General features: G+C 39.4%; 1 protein-coding gene across 1 annotated transcript in view; it reads right to left on the reverse strand.

Moving 5' to 3' along the window:
- Nucleotides 1-25,649, reverse strand: part of FASN (fatty acid synthase) — a 1,281,817-nt gene that overhangs the window by 740,593 nt on the left and 515,575 nt on the right. The window contains exon 17 of the mRNA XM_044068230.1: nucleotides 15,550-15,741. Within this exon, the coding sequence (XP_043924165.1) occupies nucleotides 15,550-15,741 (192 nt within the window). The remainder of the gene's footprint in view (nucleotides 1-15,549; nucleotides 15,742-25,649) is intronic.

Consider the following 25,649-nt stretch of genomic DNA (forward strand, 5'->3'; position numbering starts at 1 on the left):
AACCACACTGCAAAGAATGCTACCCACTTGTCTGTACACATGAACCAAATCCAGCAATTCTTTACACTCAATACTCCGCCAAAGCATCCAATCTTAGATTTCAATTGTGAAAGGAGATAATTCTTGATATTTCCAGCATATGAAACTATACCCTAAATCTCATGGCCAAAAGTGGGAAGAAGTATATACTTCTTACCCCCACCTATCCAAAAGTTTCTCCCTTGCCTTTATCAGAGGGTACAGGATTTTAAATCCACAGAAGCTTTAACACCTTTAGGCCCCCTGAGAACAGAAGCTCTGGGTCCTACTTGGGACTTAAACAAATACTCTATGAGCTTCGGGCACCCTTATAATACCTATCAGGCTTAGCAGGAGCAGGAGGCAAGGAGTCAGGGTTCAGAGAAGCCTCTGCAAAACATCCTCCACCACATTCAACACAGGAGGAATAGCTATGGCCCATGTTGGAGGCAAAACAAGAATCTCCCTAAGCCTTTCTTAGAGTCAGAGAATCTGGCCTTCCCATTTAAAGTGCTCCCTCATGGAGGAAGAGTCTCTGAAATGAAAAACTTCAGGAGGAGAATAAGGTGGAATCATCCACATCAGAATCAGAATAAGTAGGAACTCTGCAAGTCTTCCCAGAAGACCTCGGGCCTGTGAACACTGCCTCAAAACTATCAAACTCCTGTTCCACCCTAGGCCTCTTAATGGTGGGGGGGTGCATAGAAACCCTAATCAGAGTAATCAAATCTTCTGCCATTTTGAGCATATGTTTCTTTAGCACAGAGCCCAAATGCTAGGAGAAGCCCCCACAGAAACTGGAACTTTGGCCTACCTCTAAAAAAGAAGCTTTAAAAACAGAAGGAGAGCCCCAAAAACTACCTTGGGGAAGAGAGGGAAGAACAAGTTACCTGAGAAGCCCCCCCGCCTGGCCTACCGCCAGAGAGGGCACATCCTGTAACAGTAAAGCATCTGCCTGCTGAGACTCCATTGAAACTCCTAGTAAAACCTCCTGCCCTCTGAGCCTTCCAAAGGACCGGCTACATCCGGGCTGCCGGTTCCTTTCCCCCTAGGTTTCACTGTTTTATCTTTGCGCTTCTTTTGATGAAGCAGGCCGGAGCATCCGAATGCATATATTATAATTGCAACGCTTCCCAAATACCCAACTCCTAGTACAATCAAGCCCTTAATAGTGCTTGTTAAATCTAGCACAAGAGCTGCAACCAACAACGCCGTCACAGGCCCCTAAAACAAGGTATGGCCAATGTATGAAAATCCTTGGCGCGTATCTGCTTCCCACAAGAAATACAGTTATTCACTTTTCTGACATCCGCTTAAATACTGAGGCAAGAAACCAAAAATGTTCCAACGGGTTACTTAGCCAACTCTGTATTCGTCTGAAACTCCGTTTCGAAAATCTCAGAACGCCAACCTGCACCTCTCGCAAAACTGCTTCTGCATCGGACCACGCGCAAAAAGACTGGAAAATGACGCCGGTCAAGGCGCGCGATTAGTACTCTGGACGTGACTGACGCTGCCAGTCTACGCCATGACCGACGCCAGCCTTATACTCTGGGTATTCGGCCTCTAATGGGACGCGGACTATACCCAATTGTCAGGACTGCAGCAAGGGAAGACGAAGAACATCTGTACAACCTATCAGACCCTACTATTGTGTACTGCATTTCTTTCATGAACAGACTAGTTCTAACAAATTTGATCTTGCTGCACTATACAAATGCTTGGAAACTTTTATAAGTTCAGCCTAAAGCATCTTCCACACATCTTGCCACAGTTTGCTTAACTGCTACTCATAGTGTAACTTGACTCCAAGCTGTGCTGAGATTATAGGAATGTGTTGCTCTCAGCTTGGCTGCACTGCCTTACATACCACTATTTACATTTTTGCTGCCCACTTATCAGTTGCTGAAAAATGTTAAAACAGCTACTGTCTCATACTACCTATTCAGCCCTCATACTATTATACAGACAGTGTGCTGATCTTACTGCTTTAACTTACATTAATGCAAATGTCTTTGCATATTCAGTTCTGCAATCTACAACTAGGATTCAAGGTACAACTGGTCAGTCCAGCTTCCACAGCTTTACCTCCCACCAGTCTCAAACTTCCTCCCATCAGTACACAAGAATGATGAAAGTTAAAACAGATACATTGGCAAATGTCCTTTTCAGATCTTTTTCTGGCTAGAACCAGGTTAGAAAGCCTCAAGAGGCAAAGACATAGTGGACCAGAGAGTAATCACCCCTGTGCCCCAGGTTCACCACAGGGGTCCACAATCTCCTGCACTTTAGGCCATAATATCAGGGGGAAAAATCATCAGGGCCTAGAAGGGAAGTGAGAAGGTGAAGGTAACCAGACTATGCAGCCACCCCAATCCATTGTGGCAAGAATGAAAAAAGAAACAAGGAGGGGTTTGGGAGGGAATCTACACGGACAGTGAATGTACTTTAACACTTGTATTTATGGCAAGCTCCTAAAACAACTGCATCACATTTAATCATATTATACACTGTTGCAATTCTGACTATTTAGAATATTCCCAAACCAAGAAGTTAAGAGTGGTTGGGTGGAGACAATTAAGAGAACACCCCCTGCAGAACTGAAGACAAATTCAGCCTTAGAAGCTAATACTCAAATTATAATGTCTAGAGAAAAAAAAGTGTGGACAGAGGCCCACATTGCACCTTCTAGGACAGTCTACATGTTGACCATTAATGAAGGCTTTAATGGCTGAAGTGACTGTGGTAGAATGGACATACATCCCAAAGAACAGACCTTGCATTAAGGAGAGTAACTGCAGGGAATGTAATGAGCAATTCATTTGGAAAGGGCTTGCTTGCCGACTTCCCTCTTCCCAATTTCCAACAAAACAGTTTCAGTTTTTCTGAATTTTTTGAAGTCTGCAAATAAAATCTTAAGTTACTTATGCAGATCAAAGGAATGAAAGTGTTTTCTTTGTTCTGAAGGGTAGGAAAGAATACTGGTAAGTGGATAGCCTGATTAAGGGACAACTCTGACAAACCTTTGGCAAAAATGGATTTATATGCAGAGAACTTGTTCTGATGGAAAATTTAAAAAAATATTTCTACATATTTAGGCAAATATTTCAATGACTCTACTACCAGAGGTAACAGCCACCAGGAAAAAACATCTTCCAGGACAGAAACTGGAGGGGCTGCAGATGCAGCTGGCTGAAATGGGGCATTTTTTTTCCCAAGCATAGTTAAGAGCTCATGCTAGATCAATCTCTGCTAGATTTAAGATTAAAGACTCCTTTTCGAAACTGGTTAAGTGAAGGCTTGGAATACAAGTCTAGGTTCTTGGGAAGCAGGCTGAAAAGATGCAAAAACAAAATCCAAGTCATGTAAAGGTCAAACAGGCAGTCCATAAGTCATAAATTGCTAGATCTGGAGGCTCTCCTATAATCTAAGCGCATCTATAGGAGTGTTTTTTTAGAAACTTTTAATGCAAAGACAGTGCTCCCTAGTCACTGGATTTCAGCACTTATGCATTCAGACTCATTAGAAACTGTAGTGAAGTATCAATATTTGTCAGATACCTAAAATATCTGAGCATTTCACATTATCCATAAGACATACTGGACTTAAAGCTACCCTTACGACAAATTATAGATTCCACAGCCTGCTACAGGTCACCTTCCATGTCTCTAGAGGAACATGAATGGTTTCTAGATGTGCCTACTGAACTACTTGTAGATAAAAATAAGAGTGTGTGACAAAACCAGGTACCTACTTACACTACTCCAACAGTATCTTTCCTCAGTAAAGGGAACACGGTCTTTGCATCAAAGCCCTCCTTCAGCATGGACACCATCAACATCTCTGTATGTGAAGATTTTACAAAAACAAAATCTAGATATAAACTCTCAAAATTCAGCTACAAGATACCAATCCCCATACAGCAACAGCTGACACGTGTTTCAGTTTCATTCCCATTTAAGACAGCATAACCCAAGTGATCCCAATCGAAGCCAAACATATATTGGGCAATATAAAAATAAGCATCCTTGATGGAATGCCAGCATTAAGGGGAAAAAACTAATTAAGGTCTATAATAAATTAACTTAGTAGTTGTTTTTCTTTTGGCTTTTCCTGGTTAGGGGTCGCCACAGCGAAACTCCGGTCCGCTAATGATTGGCAGTAGATTTTTACGGTGCTGAAGTGCAAGCTCAACGCCCAATCTTCAACAAAGACACGCCCATTCACGCAGGTTTCGAACGCTACTCGACCGCGGGGAGGACATGCAGACTTAGTAGTAACATAGAGAATTGCTGATCAAGTCATCTTCCTTGCCTCCTAAGGAACCTCTATGCAGACTATGAAGCAACAGACAGAACTGAACAGAGAATAAAGGACTCCAGGTTGGGAAAGGAGTGTGATAAAGCTGAATATTGTCCCTCTAGCTTTTAATTTATAAGCTGAATGTATCATTTGAAATGCTGGGCTACATAAATCAAATGCTGCAAGCAAAATTACCAGGAGAAATGCTAAACTTCAAATATGAAATACAATTCTAATATCAGAAAGTGAAAAGGAACTGGATGGAGAACCTGTTTATGTGGAAAGTAGAAAGCACAAAGTCTGCTTACAATCAGATGACTATTTTTGAAAAGCGGCATCAATTCTTTGCAAATATAAGTGGGGAAGGAGGCAGTGGTAGATTTAATTCTCAACTCAAGAGCCTCTAAACTGGTGAATGCATCACTGAAATTAAACTACACTTGCTTCTTTGGAAGACAATTATGACAAATGTAGATAAAACGTTAAAGAGGTTACATTTCTGACAAATGTAGATAAAATATTAAAGACATGACATTTTCAAAGATCTGTACAGTGAAAGCTAGGGCTTTCCCAGTCATAGCATACAGCTGTTAGAGTAGAACAAGGTTATGCACTAGAAACATGAATGTTTTTGAACTATGGTGTTAAAGTTCTGTGGACTGTAACATTATATCAGCCCACACTTACAATATTTCCAGACCGTTCAATGCAGGTCTGAAAGAATCAGTTTTTAGTAAATCCTGGGAAAAATCAAAGACAAATGAAGGGATAGCAGAGGCTAAGAAGGATAGAGAGCATTACTGAAATATGGGATATGAATCGGCACAGGCAAAGCAATTTGACAGACACCTGGATTGCTTACCTTCTACAGCTCAGAGCTGGACTCTAATGACCGAACAAACATACTACCAAGTGCAAAAAATGTGCAGCAAAAAATGAAACCTGACTAACTGCTCACAGTACAAAAACAATTTAATGTCAAGTAAAATTCAATAGCAGGGAACAGTTCAAATGAGACACTTAAGTAGCAACAATAAGGAAATAGAAATAATCGCCACAACAGCAGCAAGTGCAAAAGCAGTAAAAAAGCAGACAGTTCTGCTTCCTTGTACTACTACTACTTCAAGTAAAATAGTAAATCAGCACAGCAAGATCTGTAAACAGTGCAAAGCAAACCAACACAGACTACCAACAATTAGAAAAAAATACAATGGAAATAGCTAACCCCAAAAGTGGGTCCTCATACCTTGTAGCTTGTTCCTTGGCAGGGAAAGTCTTGCGTGATATCTCCTTAACAGAAAAGATACTGATATTTTATCTGGTAGGATTAGAATAGGCTAACAGTGCTATGCTCTGTGCACATTTTCTGAACCAGATGTGTAAAAAGGGCTTGATGAAACAGCCTGCGGTGCAGACTGAAAGCTTTGTCTAGTACCAAAGTTCAGTTAGAGTGCGTAATTGATTGAGGTGGTGGGAAGGATTGGCAGTGTATCATGGGGTGGAGGCCTCCCAGTCAGATATATGACTCACTCTGGAGCAAAGGGATGAAAATGTCTGGGCACAGAAAGCAGAAGCCACTTTGGGCACACATACCATGGCTGCCCAAGCCAATGATACCTTCTGTGCCACATATAAAGTGCACATGCATGGATGTGTGGGGAGCACTGGCAACCCCTCCAGAAATGCAAGTGTGCACATCATGAGGGAGGTGTTAGGACCTTAACAAAATGCTCAGAGTGCCAAGATACCTGTGAGAGCAAAAACATTCCTGATGACTGCCCAGATTACCTCCTATAGAGGCTCCTGCCCTTGCAAATCTCAGGATAATTCTCATTGCCAAGGAATGAGCAGGCCAGTATACCACTAAGAAGGGTCAGCAGACAGCAGAGGAGTGAAAAAAAAGTGTTTAATAGCAAAATCTCTTCTTACTTCCTTCTCATGAGCAGTTCATATGCATGTACAGCTGTCGGCATCTCAGCATAATAGAAGGCCAAGATAACAGCATAAACGTTCCTAATACAACAGGAATCCACAATACAGAAGAAAAAACAAAGGATCAGTTTCATTGTAATAAACGAGACATTTTCTTTATATACTTGGCAAAATGGAAATTATCAAGCAAGGAGAGAGAGAGCAAGTGGCTTTCCTCTCACCATGAACTGTTAGAGCCAATCTAATTTATGGCTGGCAGATCCCAGAGCTTACTTTAGGTGCAATAGTCTAAGCCAGATGTAAAAAGGTTAAGATAGGAAAACAGATCTGCTTACCTGGTGTGTTGTACAAGTATGTGCAATGGTTCACAGCGCATCGGTTTGACGATTTTTTTAAAACCAACTAAGCCTTTTCTACTTTTTGTAGGACAAAATGAGGAACTGGGTCATACATTTCATAAATAAGCTCAAAAAAATGAGTTAATACTGTATGTACTGCAGTGTACACCTAGTGGTTGCGATGATATAAAAAGGGTAACTGAAGTTCAGTCTAAAGGGAAGGCTTTCCCAATATGACTTTGTCCTCACCAGTACAAGAGTGGAAGGAGCTTCTAAAATACTAATTTACATAATAGGCAGAGAACTCTAGAGCTATTGGGCTCAAAAGGAAAACCGGGACACAGTAGCTATGGCAGGAAACTACAAAACAGGCACAGATCACTGGTAGTACTCAGATTAAAAAATAGGCTAGAATTTTACTTCGTTACGCAGGTAAAGCTTTTAGTTAACCAAGCAAGTCTAATGTACACAACTGTCTGGCACACACCTGCTCTTAAGTTTTTCAATTTTGTGGTGGCACTTGCTCATATGTGCTTTCCTAGTTAAGCTAGTAAATCGCTGTCTACTGTGGGAAGTAGAGACGCTCCTCAGCCAGATCTAAAAGCACAAGGTCCAAGACCAAAATTCTTCACGCCCATCGAAGTCTTCTTTCGAAAAAGCTCAATGCACCGAAGTGGAAACCTGGCCGTTTTCCCCTAGGGAACACAAACACTAAAGATTACAGTCCTTTGGGAGTATTTCTCCTGTGGGAACAACTGCTGATGAAGCCTTCCAGAGCTGCTAAGTCTGGGAAAGCTCCCCTAGACCACATAATTTTATTTTAGCAAACAGCTATCACAGCTGAGAATAATGTAATCAGTTAAGGGTCAGAAAACAGTTCTCCCAACTACTTAACTGTCATGCTAATCTGGAAGTCACTTAGAAGGAATTAATGGATTGAAAGAGCAAACACTTCTTGCAGCCAAAAAGATCTGAAAAACTGTATATGCTATTTAGGTTTCTACTAAGCAACTTACTGATATCCTCAGTAAAGGGAGGCCATCAACTCCACTCTACAGACATGTAAAGCTTTGGAAGTCAAGCAAGACAAATGTCTGACAACAGATGCACAATGACTAACATCCACGACCACTAAGTATATGGTGAGCAGGTGATGCGGCCTTTCTAGCCACACCACAATAAGCCAATTAATATGCAAAGGGCAATAGACCCTGAAGAGTATACATTAAATGTACAATGTTGCTTTAATAGCAAACATCTGCCACAACCAAAGCTTAACACTGCAAAACTACAGAATTATAATTCCTGGCTGCCCAGGATTTCACCCACCTCAAAATGAGCCATCTTAACAGTAACTGACACCTGGAAAAATACCTTGTGGAGACACTACCTTTCAAAACGCGAAGTGAGGGAAATGAACTCTGCAGTACAATCCCCTTCTCCAGTTTAAGGTAATGCAGCCAAAAGCCACACTTTTCTAACCAGAAAAATGAAATTACGGTTAACCCTTAAACTAGACCAATTTTGGTCACTAACAGGCATAAGCCATACAAATGCTCAAGTGCTCCAAATTCGATATACATGAATTGTACAGACTTCTCCTATAAACAAAAGTAAATAAAATAATTTGTCATTAATGTTTAAAATTAAACAGAATTTTTACTAGAAATAAACACTTACACCTTAAAAGCAAATTAAATAATTTCAGCTTAACATATCCTACTGTTGCTTTCTGAAATAAAAAAAAAAAATCTGCAGATTCCTATAACCAGCTCCATCTCTGTACATGCTTCCATCAGTCTCTAGAAAGCTTTGCTAACAAGACCATGTGAAATGAGGGAATTTCAAGCAATTTTTTTTTTTAATCCTGCAGAATGATATTACGCTGCTGCTTGGAATCTGCCAACAAATCTGGAAAATACAATGGCAGCTACTAGACTGGAAAGATGTCAATTTATATTCAAATCCCAAAAAAGGGCAATGTTAAAAAGTGCTCAAATAATCAACTGCACTTTTCACATACGTGCAAGATAATGGTAAAGATCTTACAGACTTGACTAAAGAAATATATAGACCAACAACTACCAGATGCAAAACTTTCAGAAGCAGAGGCACCAGAGATCAAACTAATATTTGCTGGATAACTGAGAAAGTAAAGGAGTCAAGACTTAATCCCACTACTCAAGCCACTGACTACAAACAAACTGTGGCAAGTTCTGAAATGGAATTACGGTCACTATTTGCCTCCAAGCAAAATGTGTGCAAAACAAGATGTAGTTGGAAGTGAATATGGAATAAATTAATGGTTCAAGATTTGGAAAGGAGTACAAGTCTATATATACACTGTTATCCTACTCATTTCATTTATATGCCACATACATCATGCAAAAAATTAGGCTAGACTAACTAGATCCTAGAAAGAGAATTTCCAGGAATATTAACCTCAGATATATAGATGTCACTGCCAGCCAGACATGAGGAAGAGTTGAAGAGCCTACTGATGAAGAAAAGTAGAAAGCACAAAGCTGACATTGCTCCATTCTAAAAAAATAACAATCTACTGTTCTTAGTTTTTTTACACATAGATGGAAAAGTTGAGGCAGTGAGATGTTAATTCTCCTGTCCACCAACATATCTGCAAATGTTGACTGCAGCCATGTAATTCAAAGACACCATTTAAAAAAAAGTTATGGCAAATACATTTTAGATTTTAAAGAGCAAAGACGGGGTTAAATATCTAGCAGAAACATACGGGCTGTGAGATTTGACCTAAGTAAGACTGTGTGCTGGAAAATTGAAGCTTTTGAATAGCGAAGGAAACTTGCAAATTTTGTGAAGGACAAAAAACTCCAATTGGATCCATACTAGCTGGATGTATGAAAGTAAGACTAAAGCTCAAATGCAAGGGTCACATAACGTGACAAGAGTTCAGACACTGATGATGAGATAGTTTTAAGGCAACAGAAAGGAATGTAGGCGCTGAGGGAGACAGCATTACTGAAATAATGAATACGAATTTGAAAAAGCAGCAGCTCTTGACAGACTGATTTAGTGTGCCAAGGTCCTTGAGGTCAAAGTTGTATTAAATGGATTATGATAGTAACCTCAAAGAACCACCACAGTATCCTCTTAATTTCAAATGTGTATTTTAGAAAACACTTTCCACAGTTGCAAGTTTCTAGGGATGGTGTGGCAGCCCAAATAATGCAATATCCTTTGACTTAAGAAAAGCATCTTCAAGCAGAATTTGGTTTCAAGCACTACAGATGTGTGCAAACAGCATGGCTATATTGCACTTTTAAAGTGCAATACATTAACAGCAAATGTACATTTAAATACAATTTCATTAATTTTTTACTGCATGTACTAAAAGGCAATTGTGCAATGTCTTTACCCTCTAAAGACTATTTGTCTTGATTCAATATAGCTTTAGTGTATTTTTTTTCATTTCCCTTATCAGCAGTTAATTTTTCCTCACCCTATAACGAATTTTTCACAATACATTCCACAGTGTAGCAGTGATCTTTGTGAGAAGTGATGCTTAATGTGTAATATGCTGGAGCTTTTCTACCCAGCCAGCCACTCGACATTTTTGACTAAACCCAGTTGGACAAAACCAGTTAACACAAGCAAAATAAAAAAAACGTTCTTAAATACTAACACCTAGCAGCCCCATTTCAACTTCCTTCACAATTTCATTCCACCAGTCATCTCGCACATTTCCCTTTTAAAACTACTCATCCTGTCAGATATGCAAAGTGGTCTTTTAACCCATAATTGCCAATACTAGTTCAGACTAGCAATATCTTCTCCATCTTATAGTTCCATACAGTGCCTTTCAGAGGATGCTCAGTCAATTCTCCAAATACAACACCTGGAATACCTCCAGAAACTATTTGGGCTTCTGCATGCCTCAGACTTATACATCTCAATGCCCTGATCAAAACTGCACATATTCTTCAACTTTTATTTTACCAACTTGGTGAATTTCACCAAAAATCCAGGTTTCTTTCCAAAATGAATTCTTCTTGCCTACAATCAAACATTAAAAGCAAAAATATGCGGAAAACAACTTTAAATGTAATTTATTTTATGCCTGAACTTGCCTTTTTTGTGAAATCGTGCATAGTCTTTTCTAGGCTTGCCTCATCAGTTATTAGGCCAGGAAGTGCAGATTACACTGGATTAAACCATGGACTTCAAACTGAACAGCCATTTAAATGCACCTTATTCAGAGATTAGCAATGTCAGTTACAGTTCCATGTGTATACAAAAGCAAAGGTTTCAAGCTTAGTTTTCAGATGCAAGTCAACAATAAAATTCTGCACAAATTTTTCTCCCATCACAAATTGTCCTTTCCATTAATCAAACCGCAATGTTCCACAAAGGAAAACCTCTTACTGTCCCTATTATCAATATTTGGTTTTGCAACTATCTACACTGCATTTTCTGTAAAATTACACATTAGCCTTGTGTGGTATGTGCTGCAGCAGCATTGTATTCTATACAGTGATTGGTTGAGGCAAATCAATGAGTTTGGGAGGGTGATTATTAAATACACCAAAAATAACTAGTGTGTTAAACTGAGTACAGCACAAAGCTGATGCTATTAAAGAAAACAATCACAGGACTTTTCAAAGAGGATTGTACACATTGATAAATCGCTTAATTTCAACTCTGCCAATGTGAAAACAAACTGAGAAAAAAGGATCAGTGAAAAGGTCATTTTGGGTAAAGTCAGTTATGGGCTAGTAAGTATGCTCTCTGAATGCCAATAAAAAAGAAATGAACCAGAAAGAAAAAGAAAAGGTGAAGAAACCACCAACTGGGAAACATGAAGCCAGTCAGCAAAACTCAGTTCAAGCTTCAGCTCTGGTAACAGAGATGGCTCACTGTAATGAAGAAAAAATATCAAATGTACACAGAGGTGGTCAGGAAATGAAGGAATATATTAACTCAAATAATGAAAGGCAAAAAAGCATTTAACTTGCTATTTAGATGAACTGCAAAGGACAAAAATCAGAAGTTTAAGACTGTACACAAAAACCTGAGATTTTCTGCTGTACCACAAACTGGCAGAACAAACTGCACTGATTTTGTGTAAGTATAAATAAGTACGTGGACTGGTATTTCATAACAGTATCTGTTCTCCATACCTGTAAGGTCATTTACACTCAAAGATAACTTGGAGAGAATAGCTATTTCAGGCTATTGATCCCACACAACAGCTTTTTGAATCTGTATTTCAGTTTTGTCCTACATGCACACAGGTTGATCTTTTATAGTTTCTTCTCATTTTCCATTTGAACCTATAACACATTAAGACTTTTTGATTTAATGAAAGACATCAAGCTACATGCATCTTCAGAATACCTCCATCCTCTATTAACTTGGAACAAACAAAATGTACATTTTCAGCAAATGAAATTTAAAACTCCAGGTAGGAGCAACTGCCCCAAATTGACAGTTACACCCACAGGCATTACATAATCTAAAATTAAGCTTATCCATGCTAAAGCACGTTACAGGTTGTATTCCCAGTTAAACTGATAGTCTGTTCCATCTACTGTCTATTCCCCTCCCAAACAGCTTATATGCATTCAGACTTTTATAGATTCACAGGCAAGTACTAGACTACTTGCCCCTGTGGGCCATTTTAAGCCTAGCCAATTTCTGCAAAGGTGAAAAACCCTGTACTTTGTGTTTGTGAGGCAAATGCCTTAACCACTGTATCAACCCCCAACCAAATGCATTTTTGCCCTAAGAAAAAGTGCTCTGGCATCCTTTACATAAAACTAAAATGATTTTTATTAAATGTATTGAAGTATTAAGGCTGCTGGGGGAGACCACTACCTCATTCACTTGCCATAATTTCAAACATTTTCACAAAACTGCCTGCCATCGTAGCTTTACGTTTTTGAATTTTATTCAAAGAATATGCAGAACTGTTGAGATTAATTGGTTGCACCTAAAGATGGCTTGTCTTCATATAAAAGTAGTCAACAATGAAACCAATAGAACAGCTAAACTATTCAGATGTATGAAGGAATTTGCTCAAAGACCCTTAAACATTCTGCAGGCCCTCTGGTGTTCACAGTCTATTTCACTGTAAAAAGATTTTGTGCCAAAAGCACTACTGGATATGAGCATTTGGCACAAATTGCAACAGTAAGAATATAATTCGCTAAAACTCCAAACAGGATTCTGTTACCACTGTCCAAGCAGATCTGACATAAGTTTTCCCTTTACAGAGTAGTCTCTGGACACCACTGACCTATCTCTAAACACTTACAACAAAGACTAGATGATTCTGCAGCAATCTATTCACAGCTCCCCCAACCAAACCCCAAAGTACTCTAAACAAAAAAGGGTCAACCTGAGATGGCTGATTGAGGCATTCAACTTCTGAGAGCTGAAGTGAGAATTCAAGTATCACAAAACTGTGAAATTATGGCACCTGTGAAGACTGGCAGAGATGGGTGAAGGCTGCCAGCCTAGCCAGATAGAATTGTGCAGATAAATTCTATCATTTGTAAATGTGAAATGTTGAATTTAAAAGAATGCAACAACATTGCCATCTGCTATAAAGAAAGCTAAATCAAACATTTCTTGTTGGTCTTTTGAAATTAAAATTTCATCACTGCCTTTCATGTTTGCAAGTCGGCTCCAGTCCGGCTAGATGAAGGCATCCTGCCTATTGTTTTAAGGCTAAAGTTAATGACCAGAATTTACATGTAGAATGTCCTTTATTGCTCTAAGTGTAAAAGAATGTAAATGCAGTTTGTGTGGCCTGGGAACCAGAAAGGTGCAAAAGATGATGTAATGCTTAGCAGAACTGCAGTTTCAATTTAAATAGTGAGAACCAGAGATTAGTAAGCATTTTGATCTTGCACATCTAACTCAGCACTGCCTATGCTCTTAAGTTATCTTAGAAGTGTGTTTTCTTGTAGCAATAGCTAGGACATTAGAAAAGATTAGATTAAGTGTTTTTCTGTTATGTCAGAACTGTCTTCTTCTTCTTCTTTCGGCTTTTTCCCGGTTAGGGGTCGCCACAGCGGATCACCTTGTCCGCACATTGAATGGCAGTGGAGTTTTACAGTGTCGAGTTGCCAGCCCGGCGCCCAACCTTCCACAGAAGGCACACTCACACGCACACCTAGGGCCAATTTAGAGTGTCCAATCCACCTGCAGCATGTCTTTGGGATGTGGGAGGAAACCGGAGCACCCGGAGGAAACCCACGTGACCACAGGGAGGACATGCAGACTCCACACAGAAGGCACCCCAGCCAAGGATCGAACCGGAGAACCTCTTGCTGTGAGGCAGCAATGCTAACCACTGCACCACCGTGGCCGCCCTGTTATGTCAGAACTGTACTACGGAATTATTTTAAGTTTGTGTGATCTCTGAACTCTTGAATAGCAGTGTGGTGTAGTAGCATTGTCTTGTGTTTTTAATATTTATTATTAAATATTTTTAAGCCCTTTTCCACTGTGGCTGGTTTATGTAGAGATAATTTAAGCTCTAGAGTACACTGCATGCTTATAAATGATCTTTTACTAAGCCCTTCCAATATGCCTTAATTGCTTAAGTTACACTACTATTGGATAATATTGCACAGTAATAATTGGACACCCTTTTAAGGGCTTTTGGGTAGCTGATAATTATTAGCTAATGGTGGCAGTAATTGCTACCATATAGTCTGGGTAAAGGGGCACAGCTGGAGAATCTGTGTCAGCCTTTCCCAGGAGTGTCTGTGAAGTTGTATAAATACTTATCTCAAAAGTGAGAGAGTGTGTGTGTGTGTGTGTGTGTGTGTGTGTGTGTGTGTGTGTGTGTGTGTGTGTGTGTGTGTGTATATGTGTCAGCTACTTTGGCAGGGGCACGAGGCACTGGTTGGACAGAATACTGGAGGTTAGCTTACCAGCTAGGCCAAGATCTGGACCTTATAGCTGTGCAAGTGGGGAGTCTTACTGGGGACCTGAGGAGCAAGGGAGCGACCAGCCCCGGACTGACTGTGATCTGTGTGCTCTTAAGGGAAATTGCACTTTACTACGTATATTCGTTATCCTTTCATTATACATGGGATGTCCTCTCTGGTGTTAGTGGTGAGGATTGAGGCTCCTTGATTGCTGGGCAAGGGCACTGGCATCACAGCACCTTCACCGCATCAGGTCATGCCTCACTCCAAAATCATGTAGAAAGTTAGTAAATCATCAGCTCTTGCCTACAGTGTTTCTTTGATCTAATTTTATGCAGTCTGTCATAAAAAAATATAAAACTAGAAAAATGGAACCCTTCCCAAAAAGCTGCCAATTTAATTCAGGTTTTGGATTCTTCAACAGAATATTAAAACCTATCAAATGCTCTGAACCGAGAAACTAAGTGACAATTGCACTCATTTTTGCTGTCAAAAATCTCTCTAACCAGAGAAGGAGCCTCCCTGAAATGGCAGAAACCTGTACAATAAACTTAGCTCCTCAAATGTCTCACTAATGCTGGCAGGGAGAAGTAATCTGCTACTGACTGATTTTAGTTGTTGCATTGAAAGTTTGGAACTTACTCCCAAGTTAGTTAAACCATGAAACAAAATTCGACAACCCCTTTAAAAAGTAATGTTTTATCAAAATTTGGAGGAACTGCATTGCAGGTGCAACATAAAACACATGCTCTTCACCGCTCCATTGCACATTTCATTGCTACGTAGCCAGCATCAGAGCTGTTCATCTGATATAATTCATACTTTTCATATCTCTATCTAGATATATACTTACTACAAAAGTAGAAGTGACTTGTGTCCAACATTTGTGGCGCTTTCCTTCCAGGACCTCCAGCAAGATAAACAAATTTACCCATAACAGTATGCATCAGTACATGAAAATGTTGGATATCTCTGGCAGTACAAAATTAGAATGACACTTGGCATGACCAACCTGCTGCACTTTACGTGGATGTAGTTACCTGTCTTTGGAAGAATGGTTGCTTGATGAATGGTCACATCCTCAAACATGACAGCTGTCTGCTCCATTGTGGTACCAAGAGATCTCATTAGTGTTCTCCAAGCAAGAACTAGGTACCCTGTTGCAGGATACAGAACACGACCATCAATGCAGTGGCCAATCAAATAGTAGTCAGGTGAATCCGGATTTACATCTAGAAATAAAAACAAACTACTTGTAGAATAAGTAAAGCAATAAAATTAATAATATAACAGAACAGTTAAAAACTGTCATTACAATTCAGTTAATTCTTACAGTATGGGATCAACCCTCCACTTTTCCTCACAATGGTTCTCGGACAAGGTTTTTGTTTACTGGACCCAAAAACTGTACAACTCCAGTCTCCACACTAACTGCTCTGAATATCCTGTGATCAGATAGTAGCAACTCTGATATACTATTATCCCAAAATTAAATGTTAATTGTTGGGTAGTCCCTGTGGGTTAATAGCAATCCCTTCTTCCCAAGAGACAAAGAAAACCACAGTGAAGTAGACTATTTCACAAAGTTTGCAACCCCAAGTCCAAAAGAGAAAAACTATACTCCATTAAAAAGACAGATTGTTTTCACATGCAAATGAGAATCCATAAAGCACAGCTGTGTTAGGAACTTGCCACAAATGCAGATATTACAGTGCATCCACTGTAGGAAATTCTGTATGACAACCTATTTTTCAGAGCTGTACCCTCTTACAGAAGATTCTACAGATACCCTCCCACTGCTAAGCAAGACAGCTTGCTGTACAACAGGGTATCTGCAACACAATTTTTAGATTCTGCTTGTTTCAAGAGGAAATATAATCACATAGGGAATTTTCTTGACTAGACATTTTTTGTTACTTGCTCATATCCAATAGTGCTTTCGGCACAAAATCTTTTTACAAGTTTATTATGCAGACTTAGAGGAATAAAACTTAAATTATTCATTCCGGACGGTCATCTTTTCCCTTGGTCCACAGCACAGTGTGGAAATCTGTCCTCTGATAAGAGTCTTAAGTATATTTAGCCGACTACCCAATTGTTACTGCCTGAAATTTTCAGAATGAAGTATCATGAGATAAGGGGAATAATGACATATGGCCTTTTTTCCCCCCTTTGGCACCAGATCCATTGACAGTGGTGTTCACTGCCAAGCTGGCATTTTTCATTACACTGTTTCCACTGCCAAACTGGCATTTTTCATTACACTGTTTCCACTGGTGTGCTCTGCTGGACTTCTACTCAGAAAACAAGTAAACAGACCTGGCACATTAGTAAAAATCCTATACATAACCAGCAGTGATACATTTCCTCCTTTGTAAAATGCCAAAGTTAACAAGCCAAAGCTTTAGCAACTAATGTGTCTGAGTCAAATCCAGCACAGTGGTGCACTGAAACAAACTGGAACTGGGGCCTTGCATGTTGTAGCTAAACACCTTCTTGCTACCACCTGGAAATTTAACAAGTGACTTGCTAAGTGGGGGCAGAGATGACAGAGGCAATGGATTCTGTGGTTCAGAGTTTACTGTTACAGTCTGATAGTTTGCATTACAACTTCATTTCCGTTGGGGATACTGTGTTGGACTGTTCATTATGTCACGTACAATGGCCTATAATATTTTACTGAAAGTCAGTGCATCAAAAGTAAAAACCCTGCATATTTTTCCAAGAAAAGTATTAAATATTCTACTTACCCCAACATGCCATGTATTGCAGCAATTAAAACTAAATGGTCAAATTCTGCATAACCTTGCACTGAAATGTCCAAGTATAAAACAGGCAAGAATTCTAGCTGCTTCGGTAATCATACAACCCACTACTACTGCCTACAAGTCTAATAACGAAATATCAAAGGGGGGGGTGGAGATTTGCTTTCACACACATCAAATCATTTTTGGGTGTGTTTTTCTTATGCACTGTAGTCTTCCACTGTGGAAGGTGTGCAGAACTTCTAAAAAGTAAGACTACAATACCCTAAAATCCTTCTATAGTAAGTCACCATTACATCAGAAGTAAAAACCCTATATCTTACCAAAGCCATATGGATGCTATGATCTTGCATTTTAGTTAATGTGCAATTTTTTTTCACACTAACAAAAACTGCTCATTTATCTTAGTGTATTCTTTTGAAATAATGGACAGTCATTTTTCTGCAAAGCTGTTATGTTAAATGTATACACATTTACTTTTTTTTTGACAGGCAAACACATTTGATATTCTGTTGTCCGATTTCCCTAAATATTAGGCTGTACAAAATAGGAGGCACTTATCCATGGAGTCTGGTCCTGAAAAATTTATCTCTGCAGTAGTGATATGGTCATCGGAAGTAAAGGTTAAATTCAGGTCAGAACTGCCTTCTGACATTTATAGGCTGCAAAACCATTCAAAACAGCCAAAGACTACAAGTGATTAAAAAAATTATATATATACACATATATAGCGTATATATAATACCCATAGAGCTACTCCCACTCACATATTTATATAAATTCTATACATAGAAAGGGATGTGCATATATATATATATATATATATATATATATATATATATATATATATATATATATATATATATATCCATCTATATACAGATTAGATATATATCCCTCCGCTATATATAGATAAAATATATATATCTATATATCCCTTTCTATATCTTTCTACATTATATATATATACACACATACACACAGATTGTATTTGTATATGTATTATATGTATTTGTATATGTATTATATATATATATATATATATATATATATATATATATATACACACACACACAGATCCCTTTCACTACACTGACACGCCACAACGCCGACACCCAAAACACCGACACCAAAAGACCGACAACACACAATACCGACAATACACACAACTATACATGCACTAACCTTAACCCAAACCCTAACCCTAAGGTCCGACACAACCGCACACTTACCCTACCCGCACCCTAACCCTAACTCACTTAACCCACCCCTAAACCTACAGTCCGTCACTATCGCACACACACCCTACCTGCACCCTAACCCTAACTCACTTAACCCACCCTTAAACATATAGTCCGTCACTATCGCACACTTACCCTACCCGCACCCTAACCCTAACTCACTTAACCCGCCCCTAAAACTACAGTCCCTCACTATCGCACACTTACCTGTCCGCTCCATAACACTAAATCCCTCACTCTATCGCACACTTACCGAGTCCGTTGGGTTCTCACCTTGTCGGTCATCTGAGTCGTCGGTCTTCTCGTCTCCTTCTGTAGCGTGTCGGTCTTCTAGCGTTTCGGTGAAGTGTGTGTGTACATGTATTACACACACACATATATATATATATATATATATATATATATATATATATATATATATGGGTGTGTGTGCGTGTATATATATATATATATATATATATATATATATATATATATATATATATATATACACACACATATATATATATATATATATATAATATATGTGTAATATATTTATGTGCGTGTATACGTATAATATATATATGTGCATGTATACATATAATATATATATGTGCGTGTATACGTATAATATATATATGTGCGTGTATACGTATAATGTATACACATATAATATATATGTATAATATATATGCATATACATGTATAATATATATGTGTATGTGTGTATATGTATTGTATATGTATTGTATATATATTTGCACGTACATCTATAATATATATGTGTATAATCTGCGGTGGTGCAGTGGTAGCTTGTTGCCTCACAGCAAGAGGTTCTCCCATTCGATTCTGGGGTAGAGTGCAGGGAGTGCCTTCTGTGTGGAGTCTGCATGTCCTCCCTGCGGTTGGGTGGGCGTTCGAAAGACATGCATACATGGGCGTGCCTTCGTTGAAGGTTGAACGAACGGCACCTCACCCTCCTCAAACCAAGAGAAAAGTCAGGCCACACATACAGGACTTCATAGGTGGGAAGCCAGCAAGGACAAACTACCATCAAGGCTGTCTGAATGACAGCTCTCCTCCAGATAATACTCGCTTCAAAACTGGCTGAACATTCAGTGGACTGGGAAACTACTGGGTAAATCCAAATGGATAAAGATGGTCAAAGGACTAGGACAAAAAATATGATTTTAGGCCTATGAATGCATTTCTGCATCAACTGACCTTTGATTCTTTTTATATACGGAAACTTAACTTACAGGTTCATAGATAAGTACTAGGCTAGCTGCTCGTGCAAGCCATTTTAAGCCTAAATATTTCCTTTTTGTGCTCAAAATAGCCTATTCCATTTTACCCAACTTGAAGAGGTATTTCAGAGCTACACAGCACAAGCAGAAACATAATTCAAAACAGAAAGGGATGATGAAACAGAGGAAGCTCAAGAAACAAACTTGGATTTTGGATGCAAACTTTTGAATATCATACAGATTTTCATATTCATAAAGCAGCAGAAAATTCTAAGAATTAAGCCAACACAGGAATGGAAAAAAGGAGATCTGCCAATATGGATGACTGCAAATAATTACAGACAATAGGCAAGGGGGGATGGAATTTACTGGAGAAAATTGGCCAAGGAACCAGGTACTGGAAACAAACAGGAAAAGGTAATAGAATGGGAAGATAAAGAATTTATTTGGTTTACAGGTTAGAGATGGTCTTCGCTATCAAGGATGGGTACAGAGTTTCAGCAAACAGTACTGCATACAAAATATTTCATCGTAGAAAGGACTGGGAGGAGAGATTGGATAAGCAATTCACAAAAAAAAAATGGGGGGATAGGTTTACCTCCCAAGCATGCAACAAAATCTAGAAGACTTAGGAATTTTGCTTGGAAATGTTTACAGATATTTTTATACCCAAAGTAGACTCCAGAAAATTTGCCTAAGGTAAACAGCAAATGTTGGAGTTGACTGGGAAGAGGTAACTGGGAATATTTTCTAGGAGTGCAATGAGTTGGCATTTATAAAAGAGTCCCTGCAGACTACTCTATCAGAGATACTAGGTGAGAAAACTGGTGCAACTAGGGAAATGATTTTTAAGCTATGATACAGAATCAGAATTGCATAGACATACTTAAGGCCTTGCTGAGTTATTACGGTGGCTACAAAAAAAAAAAGCCATTACTAGAAAATGGAAATTAGGTCTAAAACTATACTAGACGTAGTGAACATAGCAAGATAAAATTGGAATTGGGATCTTTAGAAAAGGGTAGGAACAACTTGCATATGGAAGAAAATGGGAATTGTAGGAACAATACATACATGGGAGTAATGAGGTTTAAAATAAGACAGTATTTGAATGAGCTATGCAATGTTTGGCAGACCATGATTGGGCAGCTTATAAGTGATACATAAAGTCTGCAACTAAAATTGTGCCAGCATGGTTTGTGATGCAAAATGGCTGCAACTGGGATTATGTCAATATGGTTTGTTTTTATTTATATGAATGTACGATTAAAATGACCACTTACAACATAGGCAAAGATGTTTTTTGTTTTAAAAAAATAACCTATCCCATTTGGTTACATACTAGTCTTACCGGTTCCATCATTGAGAATTATATATTACCCCTAATTACAACAAATAGGATCATACCAAACACAATTTGAGGGGACCCATGTATGGGATAAAGCTTTTAAGAACTGCATCTGTCCATTAATAGCACAGGAGGCAGTCCTGGGATAAGTTTTTCAGTTTCCCATCCACAGATCCAAGTTGTTTCAATATGGACATGAACTTTGTTTCAAGTGGATGGGGAGTCGGTTCCACAGCAGCTGTATCCTCTGCGATATGCCCGTCCCTTCAAACTGTTCTGTTGATGTTGCAGAAGAGGTTTAGATCCCCAGATAGAGTATTTATGAGGCCATTTGACTTTATGTGCAGCAAATCCATCAATAATTGGTTGAAGGGATGCTTTATATGCCAGACACAGGTTACCTCTTAGTCTGTAGGATACAGAGCGTAGTGACAGGGCTTTGAGACTGTCCACATAGGACAGGTTTAGGCCTTGTGTCCTTTTAATAAGGTATCTCTGGACATTCCAGTTACTGCATGCATCTGGACAGATACAGGTCAAACGGGGCATTATATTCAAGGATCGGCCTCAGGGCAGAGTAAAAGGGACAATGACATTGGTAAACCTAGAAAAAATCCCTCTTTATAAGCCGTGGAATACAGAAAGGACTTTTGACCAGCATGTGCCTTTGTGACAAGTGTTAGATCACTGCCCATGTAAGGTCCCAAATCCTGAACTGGACCAACTCTTAGGGATGTATTGTCAATATGTTAACTCCCTGGAGTAGACTACTTCCCAAAGGGCACACTACTGCATCTTTTAGCATTTAGTTTCAGTCCATGAATTTGTCACCAGATACTTTGAGACAAAACCTTCTTGCAAGGTGGCTAAGTCATTTGGAGAGCCAATGGCTGCACCTAGCTTGCAGTCAATCTGTAAACTTAGAAAGCCAGTGCCCTTCGGTTACTGGTTCTTACTTCAGAACAGTAGATGCCAAAGATGCCAAGCAGGAGAGGTCCCAGCACACAACCTTGAGGGACTCCAGCAGTGACTGGTCTTTGTGGAGTTAACCTCTCCTATTTTGATGGAATGCACCCTACCTGTGAGCCAGCTGGCAATCCAGCAAGTGACAAATGACAAAGGGGTTTATTTCCAGTTTATTTGGCTTTTTTACTATGTCCGAATGGGGAACTGTCAAACTTTGGCCAGGTTAATGTATACAGGGTGTACCATTTTGCCTTCATACATTGCTTTGGTGACCTTTTAAAAAATCCTCCAGGTTGAGTAAGCATGACCTGCTCCTGACAAACCCAAATTGAGATGGGTCCAGTGTTTGGAGGTTCCTTATATCTTGAGTGAATTCCACCTTTCCACGTTTTTTTTATGGGTGTGTAACTGCCTGGATCTGGGGAAGGTTCTCCCTTCTTGCAGGGCAATGACTGTAGCTGTTCTCCAGTCGCTTGATACACAACTTGCATAGAGGCTGAAATTCAACAGTGCTACACATGTGGCTAACTACTTTAGAAAACAAACTTAATTTTTTCATCAAAGTCTAAAATGCAGTTGCTCCACTGACTGTGGAAGCACTTCTAATGGTGTTTTAGAGATAATTATGCCAGCAACACTCCCTGAAAATGTTTTTTTTTTAAAAAGTGGCAAATTATTTTATAGATACAAGAATTTACAGAAATGTAAAAATGGCAAAAGGTGGCAGCATTTCAAGGACAGACCTTCTGAAAATTTTCAGTTGTATAGAAGCTTAGGGAATCCATAGATCAGCTTTATTGCACCTCCCAACAAAAGAAAATTGAGTTCAAAGACCATTACAGTTGCTTTCCCCTCTACTACACTAGCAAGTTTGCACAAGGGAATGAAATTACTATGAATCCTATCACATGCCCTGTCACAACAGCTCAAATTGTAGTTGACCAAGCTAACATTCTCAGATGTACATATCAAGCCTTTTAAATTTAGTGGGGCTCCTGCTGCACCTCTACTCCAGGTGGGGCTCCATTTTCCCTTCGGCATTATTTTAACTCTGTGCTGCCGAGAGAAATCGGTGACAGGCAATTTAATATCAGCCTCACTCCACTGAGGCGCACTAAACTTGGAAGATCCAGAACTCACCAATATACCAGCATAAAAATCCTAGCTCGAGACAATATTTTAAAACAAACGTGAAAGAAGTTCAGGTATCTGAGCAGGTTAAAGTAAACTCAAGTTATGTTTCTGTTATACTGTGAAGAACTCGACATCTCAATAGTCTTTCCTAAGAGATCGAGCCTACCAGAGACTAAACAGGAAAAAAGCCAAGAACAGAACTCTGGTCTGTACATTTCCTCAGTGATGCCGACAGTAGCATATTCATCCACTTACTCCATCCTACTGCCCAAGAGACAGTAGTAGAACCACAGACAGCTGGTAGGGCAAGCTTGAGATAAAAAATGTCTCATGACTGTAAAGGACTTTTGCAACACAAGAAACAAGACGCCAATTCCACATCATACATTAGTATTAATTTCAGCCCCTGGACGGCAACGGATCCAGTGTTCTTTCTGAAGCCAAAGGACCTGCTGATAAAATTCTACATTCTTGAACAGTACCAGTTCCATTTTACAAACCTGGACTCCTTTACATATGTATCTTGGGCCAGTCCCATCTGATTTTATTTCTTAATGCAGACATCGTTCAGTTTGAGTCCCCTCTTTAGCCTGACTAAAATGAAAACTGTGGGTCACCGATACACAACCCACAATGGGCAAAATGAAGAAACTGCCTAAAAAAAAATCAACTGTTAATTAACTGCTACGAAAAAACATCCACAACCAATCAGCAAAACAGTGCTGTCTTTATTTAGACATGAAAGTCATGAGAAAAAAAGTAAAACCAGACAGATTCGGGCATTACAACTAGACAGATGCCACTGATATTTCAATTAGCAGCAACACACGGAGATGAGATTAAGATGGGGTATAGAGAAGAGATGCCCTACATACTTTCGTTCTCCAATTTCAAGCACTATGGCATACTTCCATGAAAAATACTGTAGTCAAATTTGGGCAGAATGCAATAATTGCTCAAAGTCAGAATGCAGGGACATACAACAGATTTTACTAAAGCAGCAGCAGCTGATAAAAAAAAAGTGCCATATCCAGCAGGCAGGCTCCCTTGCCAACCATATCCAAGCATGTAAAGAATGGCAACAGACAGGTAGATATGCTTGTTGGAAAGCAGAAAGAACCACAGGATCAAACAAGCAGCTTCCTCTAATACAAGCCACAGCAATCCAAATCCAGGAAAAGAAGTTTCTATTTGCACATACTGGGTCCAGGTAGGTGAACAAAGTTCGGACAAAGACATACACCAGCAAAATGAAGAAAAAAGGGGGGGTGCAAAGTAGGCTGCAAGATAAGGTAGGACATGAAGGAACAGAAGTGGAAGGACGAAAAGTCTAGAATGCAATGTGGTTTAAACGCCTGTTGGGAGAGAGATAAGGAATCTAAATGTAGGACACAATAGCTGTAAATAATTCAGAGTCCTAAAAAAGTAATGCTGAATAGAAGGGAGGAGCAAGGAGAAAATGAGCAAGAAAAGCTACAAAGAAGGAAGACTGGGAACACGAGACTAAATGGAAAGGGATGATCAAAGGGTCAAGTGAGTGACATAGCAAGGAAATCTAAGGAAGGAAGGACTAGGAGAAAGACTACTAAAAAGAACAGTGGAGGAGTAAAAATTAAAGGACAAAGAGCAAAGTTAACAGGTGTTCAGGGGACAAAGGTGGGAGAAGGCACAAGGAGAAAAAAATAGAAAGCAGAAACCTGTGCCTTCTCCCTCCTTCGTCCCCTGAAGGAGGGAGGAGGGAGAAGGCAAAAGACTGAGAAAAAAATAGAAAGCAGAAACCTGTGAGAAAGGCAGATGTCAGCATATATAAGCAAGAATTCAAGGAGGAGATAGACTGGAGGACTGTTGGGAAAAGACAATGGGTGCCCTGTCGATGGATTAAGACAGATGTAGACAAAGCAGAAAATCTCCTGGATGAACCTAGTTAAGCAAGCCCATGCCCTGACCACAGTAATCACAAAGGTCAGGGTAAGCCTTGTGTGTTCACAAGACCTTGTGCTGTAGCAGAATGGATAGAAGGCCACAAGACAAAAGCAAGGACACTAGTAAATCGGTCTAAAATCAGTGGCCATCTCAAAAGTGTTACGCATACCATGAGCTAGCAGCTCTAAGCAACTAGAGGAGAGAGAAGATACTCAGGCCATTTGGAGACAGATGCAAGAAGGAGTTGGCTTCATGTCTGACTAAAGTACAGCAGTGCTGATGACAGACTAATTGGACCATCAAGTTAGTGCTACCTTTAGAGATGTTAAGGGCCACCACAGAAGAGAAACAGACTAACTACAAGAGAAGAATAAAAGGCAAGAGAAGGGAGAAAAAAAATGTAAAGAAGGGATGGAAGACTGTGTATAAAAATATGAGCCCGAGGGTGGAGGATTTATACAATTGTGAATCAAACAGTACAAGTTTCAAAACCTAGGTATACTACAGAATGACTTGGATAGTATTTTAAAAGGA

This window comes from Protopterus annectens, chromosome 4.part0, assembly GCF_019279795.1.
Source record: "Protopterus annectens isolate FY-2018-M chromosome 4.part0, PAN1.0, whole genome shotgun sequence".
Lineage (NCBI taxonomy): Eukaryota > Metazoa > Chordata > Ceratodontiformes > Protopteridae > Protopterus > Protopterus annectens.